This window comes from Lithobates pipiens, unplaced genomic scaffold (genome assembly GCF_037356315.1).
Source record: "Lithobates pipiens isolate NorthernLeopardFrog02 unplaced genomic scaffold, aLitPip1_a1.2 Scaffold_23, whole genome shotgun sequence".
Classification (NCBI taxonomy): domain Eukaryota; kingdom Metazoa; phylum Chordata; class Amphibia; order Anura; family Ranidae; genus Lithobates; species Lithobates pipiens.
Window position 1 is genome coordinate 36,800,350 of NW_027507785.1, and position 26,383 is coordinate 36,826,732.

The following is a 26,383-nucleotide window of genomic DNA, read 5'->3' on the forward strand; positions in this document are numbered from 1 at the left end:
GCTGGATGTCCCTGTGTATGCCTTAAGTTTACTCCAGCACCATTAAAGATGCTGTGTATAGGGAATGTGTATGGCTGTGTATATCTCTGAGGTCCATGGTCTTTGGGAACCTCCAAGTGAGGCTCTAGTCATTTATCATATCTCCTTTCTTTCTTCCAATGTTGGCACAGGGTATGCGATATTTACACCATCGTGACTTTCAACATGGACGCCTAAAATCCCGCAATTGTGTGGTTGATGGCAGATTTGTCTTGAAGATTACTGATTACGGTTATAATGAAATTGTGGAGCACCAGAAAGCTCCACGGCAAACTTCTCGTCCTGGAGGTGAGATAAAAATACACAATAAAAAATGATATGGAAAGATTGTTGTTTATGATTAACACTTTCACCCTTGAGTCAAAAGAACTTTCAGGCCGCGTACACACGCGGGGACTGTTCGCTCAACTTTGTCCGTCAAACAGTTTCAGCGGACAGTCCGCTCAAAATTAGCATGGACGGACTTGCCCACACACGACGAACGAACAGTCCGCTGAAACCGTGCGCGATGACGTGAACGGCACGTACGACGGGACGAAAAATACGACGTCCTATACACTGCAATGCAAACTTCGGCGTGTAAATCCTTTCTGAGCATGCGCGGAACTTAGTTTGACGAACAAGCCTACACACGAGGGGACTGTTCGCTGAAACAAAGTTTCAGCGGACAGTTTTTCGGAATTTCCGAAAAACTTTGTTCAGCAGACTGTCCGCTGAAACTGTCCGCTGAAAGCCCACACACGAGCGGACTGTCCGCCGAAACACTGTTCAGCGGACAAAGTTGAGCGAACAGTCCCCGCGTGTGTACGCGGCCTCACTGTATACCGGTGGTCCTCAAACCACAGTCCAGATATGGAACTTGACCCTTGGTTTCTCCCACTGACACCAATGATGGGACGCTGTTCTTTCCACTGACAGCAGCTAAGGGTCCCCTAATCCTCCCACTGATGGGACAGTATTCCTCTCATTGACACTAATGATGAGATACTATCCCACCAACAGATAACAATGGTGGGACACTATTTCTGACACCAACAATGGGACACTATTTCTCCCACTGACACCAACAATAGGACATTATCCCAGATAGCAAGCAAATGTGCTGCAAGTTTTAAAATTACTTGCTAATTTATTGCTAGACTTGCCAGGCTTCATAAGTTTGTTGCACAACTGCAGCAAGTCCCCATTGCATGATTCCAGATCAACTTTCTTTGCAAACATTCTGCAAGTCTGCTGCAAGTTCTGGTTCAGTTATGTTGTGCAATAGTCATCCCACCACAGGGGGTCACTGTGGCTGAGTTTTCATGCTGTAGACTTGCAGAGCTCTTGCTGTAGACTCACCACTGCAACTTTGCTCTTGCTAAAGACTTGCCACGCAAATTTTCTACAAAAGTGGAAAAGTGTCAACTAGAAATTGTGGTTCAAGTGCTCCGCAAGTGTACAACTTACCAGTGAAAATGTGCAGCAAGTTAACAGACTTACAATTCAACACTGCCACACATTTGTGGCAAGGTATTCTTGCTATCTGGGATCCCTCCCACTCCAACTGATACCAACAATAGAGCAGTAGTCTTGCAGAAAAATCCACGATGGAGCATTATTCCTGGTGATAAGCTATTTTGTACACCCACTGGCCACAGTCAGCCTCCCCCCCCCCCCCCACCCCTGAGGTTTGAAACTCAGCTCACTGTCCCTTTGTTTTAGGACCCCCTGCCCTATACAGTCCCAGTTCTACCTACTCTAAACCTAAGCACTGTAAAATACTCTGGGTGTTCTTCAGTAGTTGGTGATGGTCAGTTTGATTGCGTTTTCACTTTCTGGCCCAGTAACACGGATAAATAGAAGAGAAAATCTCTTCAGTGGGGACACAGACCACAATAATACCCTACCAAGGGTTTTAAAAAAAAAAAAAAGCGTTGGCTTCACTGAGAAGGAAAGAAAGTTAATCAGGAATTTCCAAAAAACAAATTTCAAGGCAAGTACATGGCAGGTGATAATCACATTGCCCCAACATTTATGAGCTGGAACATCCCTTGGGCAGCAAAGGTGCCTGTATAGGGAATTTTTCTCATGCCTTCTCTAGAGGGTACCACGAGAGGAAACATTTCCACCTTATCTCCTGGAAAGAAAGTCTATACCCTTGGGAAAAATACATGGGAAAAGCTGATCCCATGAGCAACCACAAAACAATAAGGCCAATTATTCATCCTTAAAAACATTGGTTCCATCACCAGGTGTTTTTTCGGTGTGATTTTTCAATAATTGTGCACTTAGTAATTATCAGTAAAGTAGATTTCTACAAAGAATGAACTTGCTGATTTTTCTCTTTTTTTTTTTATTGTTGGAGCATCGCTCATCTTATACCTAGCACCACTGACACGTTTCATCCCTACATAACCCAATTCTAGCCCAGACTTTTCTTTGTTTTGTTTTGAATATAGTCGGTAAGGGTTAGATCTCCGTCAAGTTTTCATCGTGGTCTGTGTTTCCATCAAACTAAACAATACACCTTTGTTAGTACAATGGGGAAGGCTTAGACTGGGGTATATAATTACTCATGGAGGTCCAGTGAGTAAAAGCTTACTCCCAGTAGAGGTCTGAATTTCATGTTGTGCTATCAATCTGAATCGTCACATCACCTCCAGGTTATTATTAAGCGTTATTTGTGTGTAACACATTAACCAGGCTGCTGCTACCCTGTATCCTGGGTCTGTGATATCTGTATTTTGTGGATTTTATCATTAAAAGTTTGACATTTTTCTTAATATTTGAGTGCGGTCAACTTTCTTTTGCATTCATTTGGATTGTTCTGGCCACAGACTGGACTGGCACCCTGTGATTCAGAAAGTGGATTATACAACTAATCTCACCTGGAGCGGTGTTTGCTTTTCTACTCCCACCCCGCCTTTACATCACAGTCCCCCCTTTACGTCAGTGTCCTCAGTCCCCTCTTCACATCATAGCACCCCCTTCACTTTACACACTTTACAGCCAATTCCTCCTCATTTACACCGCAGCCCCCCTATACATCACAGTGTCCTTTCCAGTGGTGGCTGGTTCTCTATATTTTGGGGTGGGGGGGGCGGAAAACCAACCTGCCCCACTCACTCACACCACAGTCGCCGCCACCCCCCTCACGGGAGATGGACAGGAAGGCGGCGGCGATCAGAGGCCTTACCTTAGGAGCTTGCCGAGATGCCCCTGACTGCTGGTCCAGTTTCTGGTTTCAGTGTGGCCCCGTAGCTTGTGTAGTACCCCCGGTAGTCACATTGTGCACACTCCTGAGAAAGCCTCCACGTTGGCGTGACGATTCTTCCTGCGCCTACATTCACAGGCAGCGTGAGATTGAAAGCTTGCAGAGGGTAGAGCCGGGGCTGAACAGCAAGTGGGTCCTGACAACCGACTGGCCGGGAGTCCTAAGATTCCCTGGCCAATCGGGTCTCAGGCCCCGCTTCCTGATTGGCCGGGAGAAGAATCAGGAAGACAATAGTGAATATTAAATCGCAATTGTCACACAAATGGGTGGGCTCAGGGCGCAGTGCTCTGCACCCCAAGACAACCTTTTTTTAAGCCAATTAGAGCCTAAGGCTCTATTCATGTGCTAAAAAAAAAAAATTGAAATCTATGGGTCCAGTGCCCTGCATGTAGATTCGGGTCTGGGCGCATGGATTAGGGGGGCGGCGCCCCTTATGTCCCATATGGAGGGCCGCCACTGCTCCTTTCACATCACAGCCCCCCTACATCACAGTCTCGCCAATCACCTCTTTCTTAACCAGAAAACTTGGGCAGCCTCTGCCCTCCATCCTCTACCGCCCTCGTCTGCCCTACTGTGAGCGCCCAAAAAGAGGACACATAGGCCGCCGAATGGTGTGGCTGCTGCCACGTGGATAGGACCGTCACTTAGTCTGGGTCTCTTTAATGATGCTTGGTTTAGAACATCTTCTCTGTTTATTATTGTATGTGTCTTCCTGTCCTGGTGACAACATTCTTCTCCAGCTACAAAAAACTGTCAGTTGGTCATGGTCAGCAATAAAATCTTCATCGAGATATTTTCTATTCCCAGGTCTATTCAAAACTAACAGTGTATGTAAACTCTAACACAGAACTTCTCTATTGGACTCCCTTTTGGTTTTATATATATATATATATATATATATATATATATATATATATATTGTTGAAGGTATTTTATTATATCTGTTAGATTAGTGTAAAAGAAATACCCGTGGATCCTGCCAGAATTCCAGTGCTGTCCTGTGCTGTTGAGTGCTATCTCAAGCAGTGGTATCAGTCTTGCCTTGTTATGTTTGTGAACTACAGTCGTTCTCCCCTTATGTTATGCAGATAGGGAGAGGTGTTCTGTAGACATAAAACACTCGCTGTCCTAGGGTAACAAGGCTGTTCCTCCATAGATATAGTACAGTGAGTGTTATCACCCTGGGATGAAAAGTGTGTTACAGGTAGAATCACCAGAAGAAAATAAAGGGAAAAAAAAATATCCAAACAGTTTTGTTTTTTTATTTGGATTCACAAAAAGTTTGGACTGGAGCTGGGCCTCAATCATTATAAATGTGGCTCCTCTTTATTTTTGTCAAGAGACTTATGTTTAATCACAGATGTGGCACAGCCTGCTGGCAAAGTCAGGTATAGCAGTAAGACCTGAAAATATATTTATTCCCTACAAGATTGACTCTGTTGATCTTTATCTGACCATCAATAGGAGATGTTACTACTTAGAAGAGGCTCTATTAAAATAAGGAATTTCTGTTTTTCTTGGAGATATCCTTTCATTTCAGCCTTAATTTTAAAATGTTTTAAATGACATCACTGTATTCTTTCATACAGAATTGTTTTGGACAGCACCAGAGCTACTTCGAGATCAAAATCTGGCCAGGAGAGGAACATTTAAAGGCGATGTCTTTAGTTTTGCTATCATATTGCAAGAAGTGGTTGTCCGAGGTCCACCATACTGCATGTCAGGACTTTCAGCAGAGGGTAAGAGTTGGATTCTTTTGCCTTGAGAATAGAGAGGGAGGTGTAATATAAGGATTGATTTACTAAAGGCAAATAGACTGTGCACTTTGCAAGAGCAGTTGTTTCAGATCTTAGTAAATGAGCAGAAGCTCTGTTGACTTCCATCATCCAATCACAATGCGAGCAAAAATGCAGGTTTTTTTTTTCCTTGCACGCGATTGGGTATTCTTTGCAAAGTGAAGCTTTACCTCGTTTACTAAGCCCTGGAGCAACTGCATTTGCAGAGTGCAACTTTGTAAATCAACCCCATTGTGTCTACTGGGCCAAGCAACCTTCATACATAGAGTATACATTTGTACAGCTAGACCTGGAACTGTTGGCAGATTGTAAATTCTTGCTGTACTACCCATTCACTTTTCAAAATTATCAAATTTTTTGGGCTACTTCTCACCATTCTCCACGCTAATAATGTTTACCTGGCCAATCTCTGTAGAAGCAAAGAATCACTGTTTAGTGAAATGAAGGCTCTCCCCATAGCTTCTGGGTCCTGTGCTGGGAAATTTCCCTACTGCATTATTAACACAGGAGGTTGCTTGTTCCGCAAGGGTGCCATTCAGAGAACCCTTGCATTTTTTCAGTGAAGGCAAAGCATTCTGTGATTGGACAAGGTGGAGATTGTGACTTCACTGCCCATCTCTTCACCTTGTCCAATTAGAGAATGTTTTTTATTCACTGAGAAAATGTTCTCTGAATCGTGCCTATGCCGTGAGCACAACCTTCTGTGTTCACTAAGCAGCTAGGAAGCTGTTTGGCACAGGACCTGGAAGCTGGCGGTAATAACTGTAGTATCAAAGAATACATTTGATATTTAAGGTTTAAGATTTCGCCATATACGCCACCTCCTTTACATTCGTTCAAAATATTACCAAGGACAGGATTGGAGCTTAACCTCCCTGGCGGTATGATTATTTCAGATTTTAGGTGCTAAAAGCGGTACAATTATTTTGCATGAAAATTTGGCGTTTTATATTGTAGTCCTGTCATTCTTAGGAATAACTCACTTAAATCTGTCCAAACCAGAGTCTAGCAGACATCCCGGGTATGATAAAGTTTGAAAAATGAAATCCTAAATTATAATATAATAAATAACTATAAATAATTATACCTAATGATAATATAATAATAATACAAATTATTCAATAATGTAATCAAATCAAAAACACTGAAATTTGCTCAGTTGCAGGAATGTCACTGTCATTACTTTTCAGTATTTGATGACGGATCTCCCCACAAATCGCTATCCTTCAATTCTGCGAGTGATTACAATTTATTATCGCTGTTTTCTAGCTGGTCTAAAACCACTTTTGCTGTAAAGGGACAGTTTTGGTTGCTATGGACAATCTCCAGTTTCAAGGCAGAAAGAAAAGTATTTATAATATAAAACTACATGCAGGGCACTGGGCAGACCACTAGAGACAAAGGGGATGTGAAATAATTACATATAGCAATGTAATCTGTAACATTTCATTCTACTGTATGTAATGTGTGTGTTTTACTTTTTGAATTTGGCGCCGTTCTCCGTCCCCGTGCGTCGCAATGCTCACAGGGAACGGAGCTCGGTTCCATGATAGATCGAGCGGAGAACGAGCCGCTCGCACAGCGGGGGGGGGGGGGCATCGCTGGATCCAGGGGATAAGGTAAGCTTACTCATCCTGGATCCAGCAATGCGATCCCGAGTCTGGCTCGGGGTTACCACTAATGGTACTGAATTTTCACCCCGAGCCAGACTCGGATTTTCACCCCGAGCCAGACTCGGGAATACCACCAGGGGGTTAAAGATGAAAGCAATCAATGAAAATTGATATTACAAAAGTACATTATTTTTATTAGACAAATTAAAAAAGAGAAATAAACAACAATTTAATATTAAAAAAGAGCACAATAAAGCTCAGTGGTCACTATACACAAGAATGGTTGCCTCTACATGTTTCAACACAATCGTGGCTTCTTCTGGAGGACCTTAATTACCACCCTTTAAAAGATCACAGTTCCAAGGAATCCTCAGAGCCCGTCAAAAGCTCCAATGAGGTGTCTGTGTGCCAAAAATAACCCTGTAATCACACCCTGTTATAATACGAAGGTTAACGAGTTCATGGACTGATACAAATATCCTCCCCGAGACGCAAACTTCATATACTAGCAGCAAACTTCAAAGAAACTGTACCATCTGAACAATTCCTTCTCTGAGAGTGCCAAGTGCTCCTTAATTTGGTATCAATATGATACCTTTAATCCAGGAAAGATCAAAGTAGTTGGGCTGTCCCAAAGGCCGATAACCTTGTTACCCATACCTCCCAAGATTTTGAGATGAGAATGAGGGACACCTATTTAAAAAACGTATGTAGGCATAGGACACGCCCTTTGCCAGACCCCCTTAAAGGGAAATTAACCAAAAAAAGGTTAATTAAATCCACAAGGACTTTTTTACCACTACTATTCCTTTATATTGGCTCTTAAAATGTACAAATGCAGCAATTTAGAAATTGGATGAAAGGTTTAGTGCTGGGAAACACTCTTTGAAAGATAAAAAGTACATTTTTATGTATAACTATGAGGATCAGACCAAAATGAGGGACAAAAGAGGAGGAAAGAGGGACAAATCAGGGACAGTCCCTCGAAATCAGGGACAGTTGGGAGCTATGTTGTTAACTGTAGGTTTACTAAACCAAGTAAAAAGGGTTAATCCCTTTGGGACAGACCAACTATTTTGATCTTCGTTGGTTTAAATTAAGGGAACACTTGGCGCTTTCAGGCATTCCAGCTAGAGGTGGTGGTCACTGAAGTCACTAGATAATATGAATTAACAATTCTATGAACTGTCACCTTGATTTGAAAAATTGAATTTTCACATTATTTGGACTTGATTTATTGCTTTATTGGTTGCGCTACACTATTTTTTGTCTATTAGTATTGTATTGAGATTCACATGTGGATACACTCTGAGAGGTGTTGACAGCAATCACGGTAAGCCTAGCAGTAGGCTATTGACATTTAATTTATATAATATTGTGTTGCACTGAACATTTTATTCACATTTAGTTTGAATATTGTGCTGATTATATTTTGTTTCACATTTATGCAAAAATAAACATACCTGGAAGCTCAAAGGATGCAAGCTTTCAGAACACATCAGGTTCCTTCTTCAGGCATGGAATTGTGTACCGTATATACTCGAGTATAGGCCGACCCGAATATAAGCCGAGGCCCCCAATTTACCCCAAAAAAACTAGGAAACTTATTGGCTCGTGTATAAGCCGAGGGTGAGACATGCCTGTCCATCCCTGTGTGTCCGTCCATCCCTGTGTGTGTGTCCATCCATCCCTGTGTGTGTGTCCATCCATCCCTGTGTGTGTGTGTGTCCATCCATCCCTGTGTGTGTGTCCATCCATCCCTGTGTGTGTCCATCCCTGTGTGTGTGTCCATCCATCCCTGTGTGTGTGTCCATCCATCCCTGTGTGTGTGTCCATCCATCCCTGTGTGTGTGTCCATCCATACCTGTGTGTGTGTCCATCCATGCCTGTGTGTGTGTCCTTCCATGCCTGTGTGTGTGTCCATCCATGCCTGTGTGTGTGTCCATCCATGCCTGTGTGTGTGTCCATCCATGCCTGTGTGTGTGTCCGTGCAGCCGTGTGTGTCCAGCCTACCTGTGTCCTGAGCCTCCGTCCCGTCCCGAGCCGAGCCTCCGTTCCGTCCTGTCCCGAGCCTCCGTCCTTCTGCCATGCCAGGATCGCCGCTCTTCGTCTGCGCCTCGGCGGCCATTCCACTATTCAAAAGCCGCGCCTCCGTCTGTGATAGGCGGAACACTCAATTTCCCAGCAGTCTGTGTTCCGCCTATCACGGACATCCTCTCATCCTCGTCCGTAGTATGAGGATGAGCGGATGTCCGTGATAGGCGGACCACTGACTGCTGGGAAATTGAGTGTTCCGCCTATCACAGACGGAGGCGCGGCTTTTGAATAGTAGAATGGCCGCCGTCTGTCTGCTCGACACGCTGATCGAGCAGGCAGACGGCGATGACTCGAGTATAAGCTGAGGGGGGCACTTTCAGCCTCAAAAAAGAGGCTGAAAATCTCGGCTTATACTCGAGTATATACGGTAATCCCCGTGGAAGAAACCTAATAAGTTCCAAAACCTTGCAACTTTATATTTTTAAGTTAGTTCACAAAGGGTATCCCTGAAACTCCAGATTTTCAGCATTAATTGATGGATAGGATAGTAAAAGACTTTACTACAGTACTGTTGTCCTTTTAGGATCCTTTTAGAGATGGAATTTTGCTTCAGTGATGTATTACATTTGTGCTTTTTCTATTCCAGAAATCATCAGAAAGGTCAAAAAGCCACCTCCATTATGTCGGCCCACAGTGGCCCCTGACCAGGCCCCACTGGAGTGCATTCAGCTCATGAAGCAGTGCTGGAGTGAACTACCAGAAAGAAGACCAACCTTCGATGAGATCTTTGATCAGGTTGGTGATTAATTCTCTTTTTCAAGGATATACTATAATCTGCATTTCACATAAATTATACCGGTAAATATGGTGCAAGTAGTCCTTTTTGCAATAATTACATGCAAGGGGGATGAATTAAAGCACAATTCCAAATCACCCAGGCTTGGACAGGCTAATGGATGGACCACTACACAAAAACATTTGGGGACCTTAGTGACTGTTATATATTGGGGCCCTTGTGAATTCCAGATATGTAAATATTTTACATAGTTAGGTTGAAAAAGATACAAGTCCATCTAAATCAACCAATATAAAAATATATACAGGCATACTCCACTTTTAAGTACAACCCAGACCAGACCAGACCATGTATGTAAAACGAAAATTTATTTAAAGTGAAGCAATACCCTTTTTTACCTTTCAATGCATGTAAATACACTAGCTCTGTGGGAAATCTTGGTCAGATTAACATGCAGTGCTCCTGGTTAGGGATGAGCCGAACACCCCCCAGGTTCGGTTCGCACCAGAACTTGCGAACGGCCCCCGCGTTCGTTACGAACGTTAGAACCCCATTGAAGTCTATGGGACTCGAACGTTCGAAATGGAAAGTTCTAATTTTAACGGCTAATATGCAAGATACTGTCCTAAAAAGGGTTTGGGGACCTGACTCCTGCCTCAGGGGACATGGGTCAATGCAAAAAAAAGTTTTAAAAACGGCCGTTTTGGCGGGAGCACTGATTTTAATGACGATTAAAGTGAAAAAAAAAAAGTGAAATATTACTTTAAATATGGTGCCTGGGGGGTGTCTGTAGTATGCCTGTGAAGTGCCACGTGTTTCCCGTGTTTAGAACAGTCCCTGCACAAATTGACATTTAACGGAAATAACACCATTTAAAACTGCTTGCGCTTTTAATGTTATATCTGGTGTGTGTAGCTCCAGTCAAAAAAACTATTTTTAAGCTTTTTGGAAAACATAGGGAAGGGTTATCACCCCTGTATAATTTGTTTTGCCATCCGTCTTTTTTCATCTCACTTGCTGCTGTCTCCTTGCGTTTGCAAGTAGGAGATGTTTGTAAGTTGGATGTTTGAAAGTAGGGGCCTGCCCTATATTATAGCGGTATGTACTGGGTACAGAGCACGCAGACAGCACGCACTATCTCCTAACACTACTGACTGCAAGCTCTATTATTAACCACTTGACCACTGGGCACTTAAACACCCTTAATAACCAGACCAATTTTCAGCTTTTGGTGCTCTCACATTTTGAATGACAATTACTCAGTCATGCAACACTGGATGAAATGTTTGTCCTTTTTTTCACACAAATAGAGCTTTCTTTTGGTGGTATTTAATCACCTCTCAGTTTTTTTATTTTTTGTGCTATAAAAGAAAAAAGACCGGAAATTCTGCGAAAAAATGAATTTTTCTTTGTTTCTGTTATAACATTTTGCAGATTAGTAATTTTTTCTTCATAAATTTTTTTTTACTGGTTACATGTTTTGAGTTGCAGAGGAGGTCTAGGACTAGAATTATTGCTCTCGCTCTAACGCTCTCGGCAATACCTCACATGTGTGGTTTGAACACCGTTTTCATATGTGGGCGGGGCTTTCGCATGCGTTCGCTTCTGCATGCGAGCACATGGGGACATGGGCGCTTTAATTTTTTTTTTTTTTTTTATTGTTCATTTTACTTTATTTATTTTAGTTTGACATTTTTTTCCCCAAAAATATATTTTTGATCACTTTTATTCCTATTACAAGGAATGTAAACATCCCTTGTAATAGGAATATGGGGTGACAGGTCCTCTTTACAGTGAAATCTGGGGGTCAATATGACCCCACATCTCACCTCTAGGCTGGGAAGCCTGAAATAAAAAATAAAAAAAAGATTCTGGCTTTGATCGTACTGGCGAGTTGGTAGAAGCACCGGAGGGCGGTGAGGGGTGGGGGGCGTCTATGGCTGGGTATTTCAGGGTATCACCGAGTATGGCTGGGTATCTCCGAGTATGGCTGGGTATCTCCGAGTATGGCTGGGTATGGCAATTTATGGCAGGGTATTGCAGAGTATTGGCGGGGTATTGGCGGGGTACTACAGAGTAATAGCAGGGTACTGCAGAGTATTGGGGAGTACTACAGAGTAATGGCAGGGTACTGCAGAGTAAAGGCAGGGTACTGCAGAGTAATGGCAGGGTACTGCAGAGTAATGGCAGGGTACTGCACTGCAGAGTAATGGCGGGGTACTGCAGAGTAATGGCAGGGTACTGCAGAGTAATGGCAGGGTACTGCACTGCAGAGTAATGGCGGGGTACTGCAGAGTAATGGCAGGGTACTGCAGAGTAATGGGGGTTACTGCAGAGTAATGGGGGGTACTGCAGAGTAAAGGCAGGGTACTGCAGAGTAATGGGGGGTACTGCAGAGTAATGGCAGGGTACTGCAGAGTATGCACTGGTATTGCAGAGTATTGGCAGGGAATTGAGGGGTTAAATTCGGTGAGCAGCGATGTGGGCACTGCAGATGCAGCCCACATCGCTGCTGACACCGATCTCTTTCCCCTCCGCTGTACCGATCGGTACAGAGAGGGGAGGGAGGAACCGGCGTCATAACATGACGCCGGTTTGTTTACAAGTGATCACTCCGTCATTTGACGGAGCGACCACGTGGTAAACGGCCGCGACGAGCGGCCGTTTACCGTGATCCGGATGCTCTCGAGTGCGCGCCCCAGGGGGCGCGCGAGAGCAGAATTCTGGGAGGCCGTTAATTAACGGCCTCTCAGAGTTAAACAACCGCCCTGAAGCCGTTAATCGGCAATGGGTGGTTGTTAAGTGGTTAAAGATAGATCACTAGCTAGCTATATAGGTGAGGTGAATATAGTGTAGTGGTGTATACTGCGGTCAGGGCACAGACAATAACCACTACACAAGAGCAAGATAGGAAATCAGCCAAAAACGATTGGTGTGTAACTGTGTTGAAGGTACACAGAACACCCACTGCTTCAGATTCCAACACACTACACGAGGCCGCCTCAAAGGCAGCCTTATATAGTGTGGGGCGTGCACTACACAGCCTGTGGCCAATCATGGCTCTCCTCGCTGCTGGCGCTGCGATTGGCCAAGCATGCGGGGTCACAGTGCATGCTTGGCCAATCATGAGCCAGCAATGCACTGCGCCATCGCAGTGCATTGTGGTCCGCGCGCGCCATACGAATTTTGACGCGAACGGACCAAGAGTTCGGATTTCGCCGAACGCCCGAACAGCCAATGTTCGAGTCGAACGTACGTTCGACTCGAACACGAAGCTCATCCCTACTCCTGGTTTTTAACATTTAAAGAGGAGTTCAGCCATTTCTGTGTTTATTAAAAGTCCGCAGCTACAAAAAGTGTAGCTGCTGACTTTTAATAAACACACACTCACCTGTCCCATGGTCTAGCGATGTGGCCACCCAACGCCTCGGTTATCTTCTTCTACTCTCTGTAGTGCCGGCATTTCAAGTGTGGGCACCCGACTGTGACAGCTTGTGGCTTTACAGTTCGGTGTACACTGTGCATGCGCGAGGCGCGCTGTGCGTCCTGAATGGCCGGGAAATCTTCTGGGACCTGTGACATGTCTCAGAAGATTGCAGGGAGGGAGGGGGAGAGGAGAATTTGCACTTGTGGCACAGCAGGGCTCCGAGCAGAAGTGGGAGCTGGGTACCTGTTAAAACTAGGTACCCCCTCCCCCCCCAAAAAAAATGACATACCAAATGTGGCATGTAAGGGGGTCAGGAGTCCTTAAAGCGGAAGTTCCACTTTTGAGTGGAACTCCACTTTAACACTGGTGTCCCTGTCACTTATGGTTCAGGAGCAGTGCCATGTCAAGCAGACCAAGATTTCCCATAGACGGCAATGTTAAAAACCAGGGGCAGCGCCATGTCAAGCTGACCAAGATTTCCCATAGACACCTATGTTAAAAACCGGGAGCAGTGCCATCTCAAGCTGACCAAGATCTCCCATAGACGCCAATGTGTCCGTATTTGCAAGTGTACATAAAGTGGGGGTACATAAAATGGGGTAAAACCTCCATATACACAATCCTATACCCACAAATGAGCCAGAGGAAGGCAAAAAACCCCATGGTCCAATTTGCTTCGGCAGAGGGAAAAAAATCCTTCCTAATCCACCAGAATATTTGGATATTCCCTGGATAAACTAATGCAGGCCATACACGGTCGAATATCGAACGGATTTTCTTTTCAAAATCAGAAAATTCGTTTTTTTTGTGAGCCGATGATGCCACCATTGATTTTCGAAATTCGGCCGACCAAGCCTTCAATTTCACCTCATGTTGCTACAGAAAAGAATTTTCTTGGCTGGGAATCTTCTTTTCTCTCCGTAAATTTTCTTTTATCTCCGTACATTTTCTTTTATCTCCGTACATTTTCTTTTCTTATTACGTTTCTCGCACGATTCTCCCATCATTGATTAGAAAATCGTTCGTTTTTCTAAAAATTTCCAACATGTCCGATTCCTCAAATTTTATTTCCGCACGAAAATCGGCTGTTGCTGCAGCCCACTAATGGTGCGAAATTCATACGAAAATTCTTAGATACGATTTTCGAAAGAAAATTCTTTCGAAATTCGAACCATGTATGGCCGGCATAACTCTGGGCTTATTATCTCTAAATTTTATGATCTAATAATATTTTGTGCATTTTAGGAATGCATCCTGATCTTTTTATAAACAGATCTACTGAGCTGGCCAGAACTAGTCCTTGGAGGAGTCTATTCCACATTGTCACAGCTCTTACTGTGAAGACACTTTTCTGTACATGGAGGTTAAATCTCTTTTGCTCCAGATGTAAAGCATGCCCTCTTATCCTGTGTAATGACCTGAAAGAATAACTCTACACCAAGTTCACTATATGGACCTCTTATGTATTTATACATGGTGATCATATCCCCCCTTAATTTTCAAGAGAGAATAGATTCACTTCCTCTAATCTTTCCTCATATTTGAGTTCCTCCTTGCTTCTTATCAGTTTGGTTGTCCTTCTCTGAACTTTCTCCAGTTTCCTGATATCTTTTATCTTATCTCTCTTAATACAAGAAAGTATTTTGCTAGCCTTAGAAGCTGCAGCTTGGCAATGCATGCTATGTTTAAGTCTATGGTCTACCGAAACACCCAGATCCTCCTCTATAATTGACTTCCCCAGCTGTTATCCTCCTAGAATGTATGATGTATACATGGTTTTGCCCCCAAGTACATAAGGTTATATTTATCAACATTAAACCTAATTTGCCACATGGTTGCCCAATTAAATAGTCCATTGAGGTCAGCTTGAAAAATTGGAGACATCCTGTAAGGACGTTATTCCTGTACATACCTTGGTGTCCACTGCAAACACTGAAATTGTAGTTTTTATCCCAAATTCTATACCATTGATGGGGTACAGCACCAATAAGCTTAGATCATTCAGAGTATGAATTGTTAACCACTACTCTCTGAATATGGTCTATTAGCCAGATTTCTGACTTGTCTGCCCCTTTATATTCTTATTCTCCTTTACCCCTCAATCCTAGTTTAAATACTCCTCCAGCCTTCCAATAAACCTCTCTCAAAGCACAGCAGACCCCTTCCCATTAGGTGCAAACCCATCTTTAGCACAACAAAAAGTCCACCCAGTGCTCTAGAAACTCGAATCTTCCCCCCTTACACCAGATTTGCAACCATGCATTCAGAATGTCACTTTGGAGGCCTTTTCCTTCAACTTGCAGCCTAGTTCTTTAGAATAATGCTTAAGGATCCTCCATTTTCCATGTATTCTGTCATTGGTCCCAACATGGACCAAGACAGCGGGGTCATGTCCAGCCCCTTCCACTAATGCGTCAACTCAGTCCGCCACATGCCGAACCCTGGCACCAAACTATTTGGTTAAGGTGATCTTGATGAGAAATTTTTTTTGTCCCTCTGGTTAAAAAATCTCAAATTACCTCCAACTGTCTAGGGCTCTAGGCCTTCCTGCACTACCCTCACCACCCTACTAGTGTGACTTCTCTCCCAGCTGTTAGGGGTAGCAGGGACATATGGGGTTGCCACTTCTGAGTTTTCCACTTCCCCATCTTCACCCAATTTGTCAATTGTGTTTGAGTGCTTAAACACAGGACTGGCCTTCCTTTTCTGTGAGCCCCTACCACCCCCTCTAATAATATTAGCCCATATTCCTACCTGATATTCCTGACTTACCCCCCACCCTCCAAATCAACCCCATTAACCACCAGCATCTTGAGCACAAGACTCCTTCCAAGGTTGTTTGTTCTGCATCATTTTTTTGTACAGATAAAAATGATTATGGCCAATGTTGACTAATGTCAGTATGCAAGGGCTGTCTCTGGAGTAGTGGTTAATACCCAGAGGACTTACTGGGGATGGGAAATCATCTCACATCTGCCTCAATTTATTTACATCTTCTATTGAAATACAGTCATGGCCAAAATTGTTGGCACCCCAGACCTTTTTCCAGAAAATCAAGTATTTCTCACAGAAAAGTTTTGCAGTAACACACGTTTTGCTATACACATGTTTATTCCCTTTGTGTGTATTGGAAAAAAACAAAAAAAGGAGGAAAAAAAGCAAATTGGACATAATGTCACACAAAACTCCAAAAATGGGCTGGTCAAAATTCTTTGCACCCTTAACTTAATATTTGGTTGCATACCCTTTGGAAACAATAACTGAAATCAGTCACTTCTTATAACCATCAATAAGCTTCTTACATCTCTCACCTGGAATTTTGGACCACTCTTCCTTTGCAAACTGTCCCAGGTCTCTCTTATTGGAAGGGCGCCTTTTCCCAACAGCAATTTTAAGATCTCTCCACAGGTGTTCAATGGGATTTCGATCTGCACTCATTGCTGGCCACTTTAGAACTCTCCACCGCTATGTTGCCATCCATTACTGGTTGCTTTGTGACATATACTTGGGGTCATTGTCCTGCTGGAAGACCCAAGATCTCGGACGCAAACCCAGCTTTCTGACACTGGACTCTACAGTGCAACCCAAAATCCTTTGGTAATCCTCAGATTTCATGAAGCCTTGCAAAAATTCAAGGCACCCGGTCCAGAGGCTGCAAAACGACCTCAAAACATCATTGAACCTCCACCATATTTCACTGTAGGTACTGTGTTCTTTTCTTTGTAGGCCTCATTCCGTTTTTGGTAAACAGTAGAATGATGTGATTTACCAAAAATCTATATCTTGGTCTCATCTGTCCACAAGACGTTTTCCCAGAAGGATTTTGGCTTACTCAAGTACATTTTAGCAAACTGTAGTCTTGCTTTTTTTATGTCTCCGTGTCAGCAGTAGGGTCCTCCTGGGTCTCCTGCTATAGCGTTTAATTTCATTTAAATATCGACGGATAGTTGGCACTGACACTGATGCTCCCTGAGCCTGCAGGACAGCTTGAATTTCTTTGGAACTTGTTTGGTGCTGCTTATCCACCATCCAGACTATCCTGCGTCGCAACCTTTCATCAATTTTTCTCTTCTCTCCATGCCCAGAAAGATTAGCTACAGTGCCATGGGTTGCAAACTTCTTGATAATGTTGTGTACTGTGGACAAGGGCAAATCTTGATCTCTGGAGATTGACTTGTAACCTTGAGATTGGTGATATTTTTCCACGATTTTGGTTGTCAAGTCCTCAGACAGTTCTCTTCTCCTCTTTCTGTTGTCCATGCTTAGTGTGGCACACACAGACACACACTGCAAAGACTAGGTGAACTTCTCTCCTTTTTATCTGCTTTCAGGTGTGATTTTTGTTATATTGCCCACACCTGTTACTTGCCCCAAGTGAGTTTAAAAGAACATCACATGCTTAAAACAATCTTATTTATCCACAATTTTGAAAGAATGCCAAGAATTTTGACCAGCCCATTTTTAGAGTTTTTTTTGTGACATTATGTCCAATTTGCTTTTTTTCCTCATTTTTTTGTTTTGTTCTGATACACACAAAGGGAATAAACATGTGTATAGCAAAGCGTGTTACGGCAATACTTTTCTTTGAGAAATACTTGATTTTATGGAAAAATTTCTGGGGTGTCAACAATTTCGGCCACGACTGTATGTTCTCTGATTACAGTTTAGACTCACAGGTTTAGACTCACAAATCACACTGGTATCATAGGGTACACTATTAGCCAGAAACAACTATCGTTCAGTGAGTTCTTTGAGTGGAGACATCAGAGACTATGCCCCATTCCTTGTAGGTATCAACTGGCCAATGTTCCCAGCTTAACGCAAGAGGTCTCTTGCCTTACCTTCTTTCTGGGGTCCTCTACTATGAGTTCAGTTTTGGGCACCAGATGCAAGAGGGATACCACCCTCACTCAGTGTAGACATCTTGCCAATATTTGGTTTCATTCTGACACTGCATTCCCCACTAACTTCACCTTTCACATGCACAGGTAAATATTTAGCACTGCTAGATTCAGTGGACACTAAGATACAGTATGTCAGTGCTTGCAATGAGGAAAGGGTGTGTGGGAGCACTGTGAAGGTGAGTATAAGGTAGTCGGTGGGTGGATTTTAAATAGAACCCATCACTTTGTCCTAAAAATATATGGAAAGAAAGGATGTGAGTGTTTGGTCTATCAAGAGTTGAATACCTCGGGGGTTGATTTACTAAAACTGGAGATTGAAAATCTGGTGCAGCTCTGCATAGAAACCAATCAGCTTCCAGGTTTTTATGTCAAAGCGTAGTTGAGCAAGCTGAAGTTAGAAGCTGATTGGCTACCATGCACAGCTGCACCAGATTTGCACTCTCCAGTTTTAGTAAATTAACCACAATGCGTTTCAGGGGTTATACACAAATTATCCTTCACTGGGGTTTAGGATTACTAGGTGAGAACAACCTGGACAGTTGGTTAATCTTGGGTTTTAGTTCTTTATAATTTTATTTTGGACCTTGCTCAATAAAGTTGTCTGGCAGTATTTCTCCTGAATAAGTAAGATGACAGGGACTCCACACAGGAACTCCTAGGGGAATGTGGCCTCTGACTTATGTTCACCCCAGGAGAGGGGAAAGATGATGTTCACATGGTGGGTCACCAGCCAAAAAGATCCCTCTCCCTCTAACTGCAGTATACCCCTTTCACAAGGGCTGTCCGATCAGATCCGCCAGTCAGTTTTTCAGGCGGACCTGATTGGACCCCCCAGTCTCTTCTATGGAGCGGCGGATGTCAGCAGACACGTGTCTGATGACACCAGCCACCATCTGATATGATCCTGTCCACCAAAAACAGACAGATGGTGGTCCTATTCTCCATCTGTCTGGCAGATTGAGTTGGATGGCATCAGATGGAAATGGACAGGCAGTCTGTTTCCATCAGATTGACCCATAGAGGAGAGCAGGACTGTGTCCGTGTCCACTCTGCATAGCGAAGCAGACAAGGACCTGTCATCCGCCTGCTCAGTGGGGATCGTTGAAGAGATCCCCTGCTGAGCACATGGATTTTGCTTAGCGGAGGCACCCTTGTGAAAGGTATAAATAGAAAAGTCAGTGCTACTACCCATACACCACATAGATAGGAGAGCTCCCAGGTGCTTGATCCACAGTCGCTGGCTGATTAATGTAGAAAAAATGATCCGCACTCTGGTTATTACTCTTAAAATTCCTTCATTTTATTGAATAGCCACAGTGAACAAATGCAGATTAAGTCAGGTGACATGTTTCAGCCTATAAAGCCTCAGTCATAAGGCCTTATAGGCTGAAACGCGTCAACTGATGAAATCTGTGTTTGTTCACTGTGGCTATTCAATAAAATGAAGGAATTTTAAGAGCAATAACCGGAGTGCCGATCATTTTTTATGCATTACCCTTGTGAAAGGGGCCTAACATATTCAACCCTGCAACCAGCTTCCCTTGCTCCTGATTTGAGGAGGATTTCTGCCAATCATAGAATGGGACCCTAGTAGCCCACTACAATGGAAGAAAAGGGGCAAACCTATATAAGCACCCCTTACATGTGCAACAGTACAGGAAGTTTAATTCAAGAAAAAAAAATCCTTGCCTGGACAGGCTACAGCATCTAACATGGGTGGACAAATTATTACGGCATTCAGGAGTCAGCTTGTCCAATCCAGGAGCCAGCAGGATTTTCTTTATTAGCCAGCTCCATTGATAGCCACTAGGGAAAAACTCAAAATGTAGGTGCCAGCTGTAACTTTTAAAAAGCATTAGCTAAATAGCTCTGATCTAACAGACAGCTTTTGCTTTCCTTACAGTTTAAAACCATCAACAAAGGGAAGAAAACAAACATTATTGACTCCATGCTAAGGATGTTGGAACAGTACTCCAGTAACTTAGAAGATTTAATTCGAGAAAGAACAGAGGAACTGGAGGTGGAAAAGCAAAAAACAGAAAAACTTCTCTCCCAAATGCTTCCTCCGTGAGTATTGCCTGTGTGAAATGAATATTTCTAGCATGTAGGCTAGTGGAATCTGATTTAATAGTACACACGAGCGGATTTTCCAGCAGAAAAAACTTGGATGGTTTTTCCGACGGAATTCTGCTCAAGCTTGCCTGGCATACACACGGTCACACAAAAGTTCCCTGAACTTTCGACCGTCAAGAATGTACAACACTACGACGAGCCGAGAAAATGAAGTTCAATGCTTCCGAGCATGCCTCAAATTGTTTCTGAGCATGTGTAGGAATTTTGTGCGTTGGAATTTGTACAGACGATCAAACTTTTTCCGATCGAAAAAAATAGAGATCCTGCTCTCAATTTTTTGCTGCCGGGAAATCCGCCAGCAAAAGTCCAATGGAGCATACACACGGTCGGAAATGGGGGAATTTCTGATCGTGTGTATGGGGCATAAGGCTAGGTTTGCACTTACAGCAGACCCTGCTGCCCCCCTGAAAAGCAATCTGCAGCATTTGTAAAGGCAACTAGTGCAGATAACTGAATTGGACCTGGTACCAACTTCTTGCAATATCTGTACAGCAGAACTCAGAGTGAAGGAGAAGCAGCACAAACACCCTGCCTGGAGGAGAGAGCAGAGTGGTAGAGAATTAAGACATCTATCTGCTGCTTCCCTCATTGTTCAGTCACAGACTGGTGACAAGGACAAAACCTTACTTAACCACTTGATCTCCGGAAGATTTACACCCCTTCATGACCAGGCCATTTTTTTTGCGATACATCACTGCGTTACTATAACCATAGCTCCCAACTGTCCCTGATTTGGAGGGACTGTCCCTGATCTGTCCCTCTTTCCCCCTCAACTGTCCCTCATTTTGGTCTGATCTATATAGTTGTATATAAAATTCACTTTTTATCTTTCAAAAAGTGTTTCCTGGTGCTAAACCTTTCATCCACTTTCTAAATTGCTGCATTTTTACATTTTAAAAGCCAATTTAAAGGAACAGTAGTGGTAAAAAAAAAAAGTCCTTGTGGATTTAATTAACCTTTTTTTTGGTTAATTCTTCTTTAAGGGGGTGTGGCAGGGGGCGTGCCCTATGCCTACATGCGTTTGTTAGTAGGTGTCCCTCATTCCCATCTCAAAATGTTGGGAGGTATGGTTTAACTGACAATTACGCAGTCGTGCGACATTGTACAGAAACAAAATGTATGTCCTTTTTTTGCCACAAATAAAGTTTTCTTTTGGTGGTATTTGATCACCTCTGCGGTTTTTACACTATAAACAAAATAAGACTGTAAATTTAGCAAAGAAAATTATTTTTTTACTTTCTGCTATAAAATATCCAATAAAAAAATGGAAAAAATTTTAATTTCTTCATCAATTTTGGTCAATATGTATTCTGATATAGATATTTGGTAAAAAATTAAAATAAAATCCCATGAAGCGTATATTGATCGGTTTGCGCAAACCTTATAGTGTCTACAAACGATGGCAGTGTTTCTCAACTCCAGTCCTCAAGGCGCCCCAACAGGTCATGTTTTGAGGATTTCTCTAAGCCCTTGTACACACGGTCGGACATTCTGACAACCAAATCCATTGGATTTTGTCCGACAGATTTTGTCCGATGGATTTTGTCTGAAACTGTTGCATACACACGGTCAGACAAAGTTGTCGGAAAATCCGATTGTACATAACGTGATGACGTTATTTCGTTACGACGGGACTACGTTCAGGCTAGTAGCCAATAGCTTTGGTCTAGGAATTTGATCTGAGCATGCGTGGCACTTTGTCCATCGGAGTAGGCTACACATGATTGGAGTATGTCCGATCGGATTATGTTGTCGGAAAATTTTATAGACAAGTTGGAAAACTTGGTCCGTCGGATATTCCGATGGAAACAGTCCAATGGAGACCACACACAGTCGGATTATCCGACAATACGGTCCGATCGGACACCTTCCGTCGGAATCTCCGTGTGTACAAGGGCTTAGATGAAACATCTGTGGTAATTATGATGCCTGAAAGCATGACCTGTTGGGGCGCCTTGAGGACTGGAGTTGAGAAACAATGAACTATGGGATATTTTTATTTATTTATTTTTAATTTAAAATTTTTACTAGTAATGGCGACGATCAGCGGGACGGGGATATTGCGGCAGACAATTTGGACACTTAGGCCTCCTCTACACTGCTGCTGATAAAAGGACATTTAGGGGCAGTTGGGCATTTTTTTCAGCAGCCCCTGACCTCTCCTCTATGTTATCTGTCCATGTACACTGAGTAATTTATAGTCGTTTAGAGGCAGTTGGGTTTAGTGGCATTTTTTTTAAAGCAAAAAAAATATACATTTAGGACAGAAGTTTATTGGCACTTGAAACGCCAAATGCTTGTAACAGCATGCAAACGCGTCTAAACGTGGTAACTCACGTTTAGTCACATTTTGTTTATAGGCGTTTTTAATGGAGATACATTTCTGACCATTTACCGGGGATGTGCTGTCAGGGGAAGCATGAACATAAGAAAAAAAAAGCAAACAAGAAAAAAAAAAAGATTGAGTTTCAAGTTTCGTAGCTTGGTGACCTGGGGTTACAGAAACCCAGAGGCTGAAGTCCACCACTGGTCAAACTTTGTGACTTATGATTCCGGAGATATGGGGCTTCTTGTGCAGCCTGTCACAAGCTACATACAGAGCGGCAGTTTAACCTCCCTGGCGGTATGATTCATTCTGGTTTTAGGTGCTGAAAGCGGTACAATTATTTTGCATGGAAATCTGGCTTTTATTTTGTAGCCCTGTAATTCTTAGGAATAACTCTCTTAAATCTGTTCAAACCAGAGTCTAGCAGACATCCCGGGTATGATAAAGTTTATAATATAATAAATAATAATAAAAATTATTCAATAATGTAATCAAATCCTAAAACACTGAAAAAGGGACACTTTTTGGTTGCTATGGACAATCTCCAAATTTCAGGCAGAAAAAACAGTATTTATAATATAAAAGTGCATGCAGGGCACTGCACAGACCACTAGGGACAAAGGGGGTGTGTAACTTTTTAATACAGTACTGTAATCTGTAAGATTACAGTGCTGTGTGTGTTTTGTGTCTTTTTACTAATTTCCCACCGTTCTCCGCTCCCGTGCGCCGTAACGTTGCAGGGAACGGAGCTCGGCGGCATTCGGCACTGTAAATGGAGCGGAGGACAGCTCGATCACACAGCGCGGCGGACATCGCTGGATCCAGGGGACAAGGTAAGTAACTCTCCCTGTGTCCTCCCCTGCATCCAGCAAAGCGATCCCGAGTCTGGCTCGGGTTTACCGCTCCTGTTAGTAAAATCCCAACCCAAGCCAGACTCGGGATTACCGCCAGGGAGGTTAAATACAAGCTGGCACACTCTGTTTGCAGCAGACTGAGAGGATGAGCTCACAGTGCCTCTCACTTCTTGTCAGAAGCACTGAGCTCACTGAACAGCTTGGAGCCTTAGACCAATGGTAAAGCATCATTGGAACAAGCTGTCCAATAAAAATGCTGCAGTGGAGGCTGTCCTCTTGTTGCAGTGTCATAGAAGGATCCCTTCTATGACACTGCTCCCTTCCAGCCCAGCCCAGCCCATCCCCCTCTTAAATAGAAGGACAAAGCATGGGTTTATGAGTATAAGATTTACCCATAATCCCATGTTTTTCTCACATAGTTAAGAGGGAGAATGAGAATCTGCTGCCTGCTGAAAAGGTACAACCTAAATCATATATTATTATGCTATATGTTATAACATATAATAATTTATTATTTATCTATTTACTATGAAATTACTTGTTTGAAGTTATAACTTCAAACTTCAGTAATTTGTCCATTAAGGCACCTGCTTGAGTACAGATTTTGAAAATCTAGTAAATTATCTTAAAAACAATATATAATAATTATTTGTATATTACTTACTTATGGTAATTATCCCCTTGCCACCTAGGCCAACTCTGAAACTTCTCTCCTACACGTAAAAATCATACTTTTTTGCTTGCTAAAAAAATTACTTAGAACCCCCAAACATTATAATATATATATATATATATATATATATATATATATATATATATATATTAGCAGACACCCTAGGGAAGAAAATGGTGGTTGTTGCAACTTTTTATGTTGTATGGTATTTGCGCAGCGATTTTTTTCAACTTTTTTTGGGGGGAAAAAACTATTTCATGACTATAAAAAAAAAACAGTAAGGTTAGCCTGATTTTTTTTTTGTATACTATGAAGGATGATGTTACGCAAAGTAAATAGATACCTAACATATCACGCTTTAAAATTGTGCCAAACTTTGGTACTTAAAAATCTCCATAGGCGGCGCTTTAACGTTTTTTACAGGTTACATGTTTAGTGCTCATGCACACGGACGTTTTAAAAAACTGGCTGTAAAGCTAGCTCCGACGCCTGGAAAAATCGTCGTTAAAAACGTGATTTTTACCGCGTTTTGCATTGGCGTTTTTTAGCGTTAGCGTTAAGTAGCGTTTTTTAAGAAACACATCTCTTGGCTATAGCACTCAGAAAACAAAGAAAATATGTTGCGCGTTTATGCGCGTTTTTTGCGCGTTTGTGCGCGTTTGTGCGCGTTTATGCGCGTTTTTGCGCGCTTTCCTGCGATTCGCGTTTTTACAGCTCTAGCTCCACGCCACGGAACGCACTGGTCCTGGTTTTTTTTACAGCTTAAAAACGCCTATGCCATTTGCAGCTCAAAAACGCCTAGGTGAGCATGAAGCCATAGACTAACATGGACAGCCGTTTTTAAGCTGCAAAAAAAGCTCAAAAAAGCGGCTGTAAAAACGTCCGTGTGCATGAGGCCTTAGAGTTACAGAAGAGGTCTAGTGCTAGAATCAGTGCGCGTTCTCTAACGTTATGTAACCTGTGTGTATCTTGCTCTGTTACTAGCCAGGGCCTCACCAGCCACTGACCTCACTGCACGTCGCTGCCATTTACAAGGCAAAAAACGCTTTTAAATGCAAGCGTTGCTAAACGCAGCATGTATACGCAGCACAAGGGACATTTTAAACCCTTGGTTACTAGCTGTCAAGTTCTATCGTTCAGGAGAGGATCCAAGACGTCCCATGTACATGAAGCCTAAGTGACACTTTTGACACTTTTTGGGGACCAATGATCAGTGCTAAAAAAATATGTACTGTTACTGTACTAATGACACTGGCTGGGAAAGGGGCTAACATCAAGGGCGATCAAAGGGTTAAATGTGTGCCTGACCAGTGCTTTACTACTGTGCAGGAGGTGCTTGTACTAGTGGAAGGCCTGCTTAGCAGAGACACAGGATCCATGTCTTCTGTACTGACAGAACGGAGATCTGCCTTGTTTACATAGACAGACTGCTGTTCTGCCTGTGTAACAAAGCATCTGTGGGTGCTGGCGGACGACGAGTCCGCCGTACCTGCCGATCAGCTCCTGCTGTGTCTAATCGCAATGGGAGCAGGCCACCAGCGGAGCACGCCCCGCACCAGAAGTGCAGGATCACTCGTCTGTTTTTAGCACCCTCCGACCGCAAGTGTAAACTAGGCCTAAATCTCAGGAACAAATGGACATATTACAAATCCTTTTTCGGGTAAAACCACTCTCACACACGCGATATATTTCATCTCTGTATTTAGCTGTTTACCTGGAGTTCAGCCTTCCAAATAATTGCCTGTGGCTCTGTCTAGGTCTGTCGCGGAAGCTCTGAAAACAGGAGGCACGGTGGAGCCGGAATACTTTGATTTAGTCACCATCTACTTCAGTGACATCGTTGGCTTTACCACGATCTCGGCACTCAGCGAGCCCATTGAAGTGGTGGACCTTCTAAACGACCTCTATTCTTTGTTTGATGCAGTTCTGGGCAATCACGATGTTTACAAAGTAAGGGGTGTGACAGTTCACAAGGTTGTTTTTTTTTCAAAGGTTTTTTTTTTTTAACATACCTTTTAACGGCAAGAATTTAAAACTTTTATGCAAACAGAGGAGCTGGGGGGCATTTAGGTGGATTTACTTATGGCAAATAGACTGTGCACTTTGCAAGGGGATTTTCCCCAGAGCTTAGTAAATGAGGGGAGCTCTGCTGACTTCCATCATTCAATCATATGCAAGCACAAATGCTTTTTTTAAATTTTCCTTGCACGTGATTGGGTACCTTTTGCAAAGTGAAGCTCTGGAGCAACTTGCAAAATGGATATGTGCAGAACGGCAAAACTTGTTTCGTTTCGGATAGATTTGTTATGTTACTAATTTAGTTTCATTGATTCGTTTTGGAATTCGTTTTGTTTCATCTCATTTTGTTTAATTTTGTTCCGTTTATTGATTTTCACATTTTTGGATTTCACATTTTTGGACCGATTCGAATTCTGTCTGAAGAATAGCTGGTTGTTAAGGAATGGGACCGGAAGCCGGCCGCCGCGTCCTTAACAACCATTGACTTATCAGCTTTCAGCGGGGCTCCCC

The 26,383-nt window shown here is 43.0% G+C and overlaps 1 protein-coding gene across 1 annotated transcript in view; it reads left to right on the forward strand.

Annotated features, from left to right (window-relative positions):
- LOC143927382 (retinal guanylyl cyclase 2-like) overlaps positions 1 to 26,383 on the forward strand; it is a 195,511-nt gene that overhangs the window by 141,100 nt on the left and 28,028 nt on the right. Inside the window, exons 10-14 of the mRNA XM_077451426.1 lie at positions 171 to 327; positions 4,885 to 5,034; positions 9,388 to 9,536; positions 19,772 to 19,935; positions 25,612 to 25,804. Coding sequence (XP_077307552.1) covers positions 171 to 327; positions 4,885 to 5,034; positions 9,388 to 9,536; positions 19,772 to 19,935; positions 25,612 to 25,804 — 813 coding nt within the window. The remainder of the gene's footprint in view (positions 1 to 170; positions 328 to 4,884; positions 5,035 to 9,387; positions 9,537 to 19,771; positions 19,936 to 25,611; positions 25,805 to 26,383) is intronic.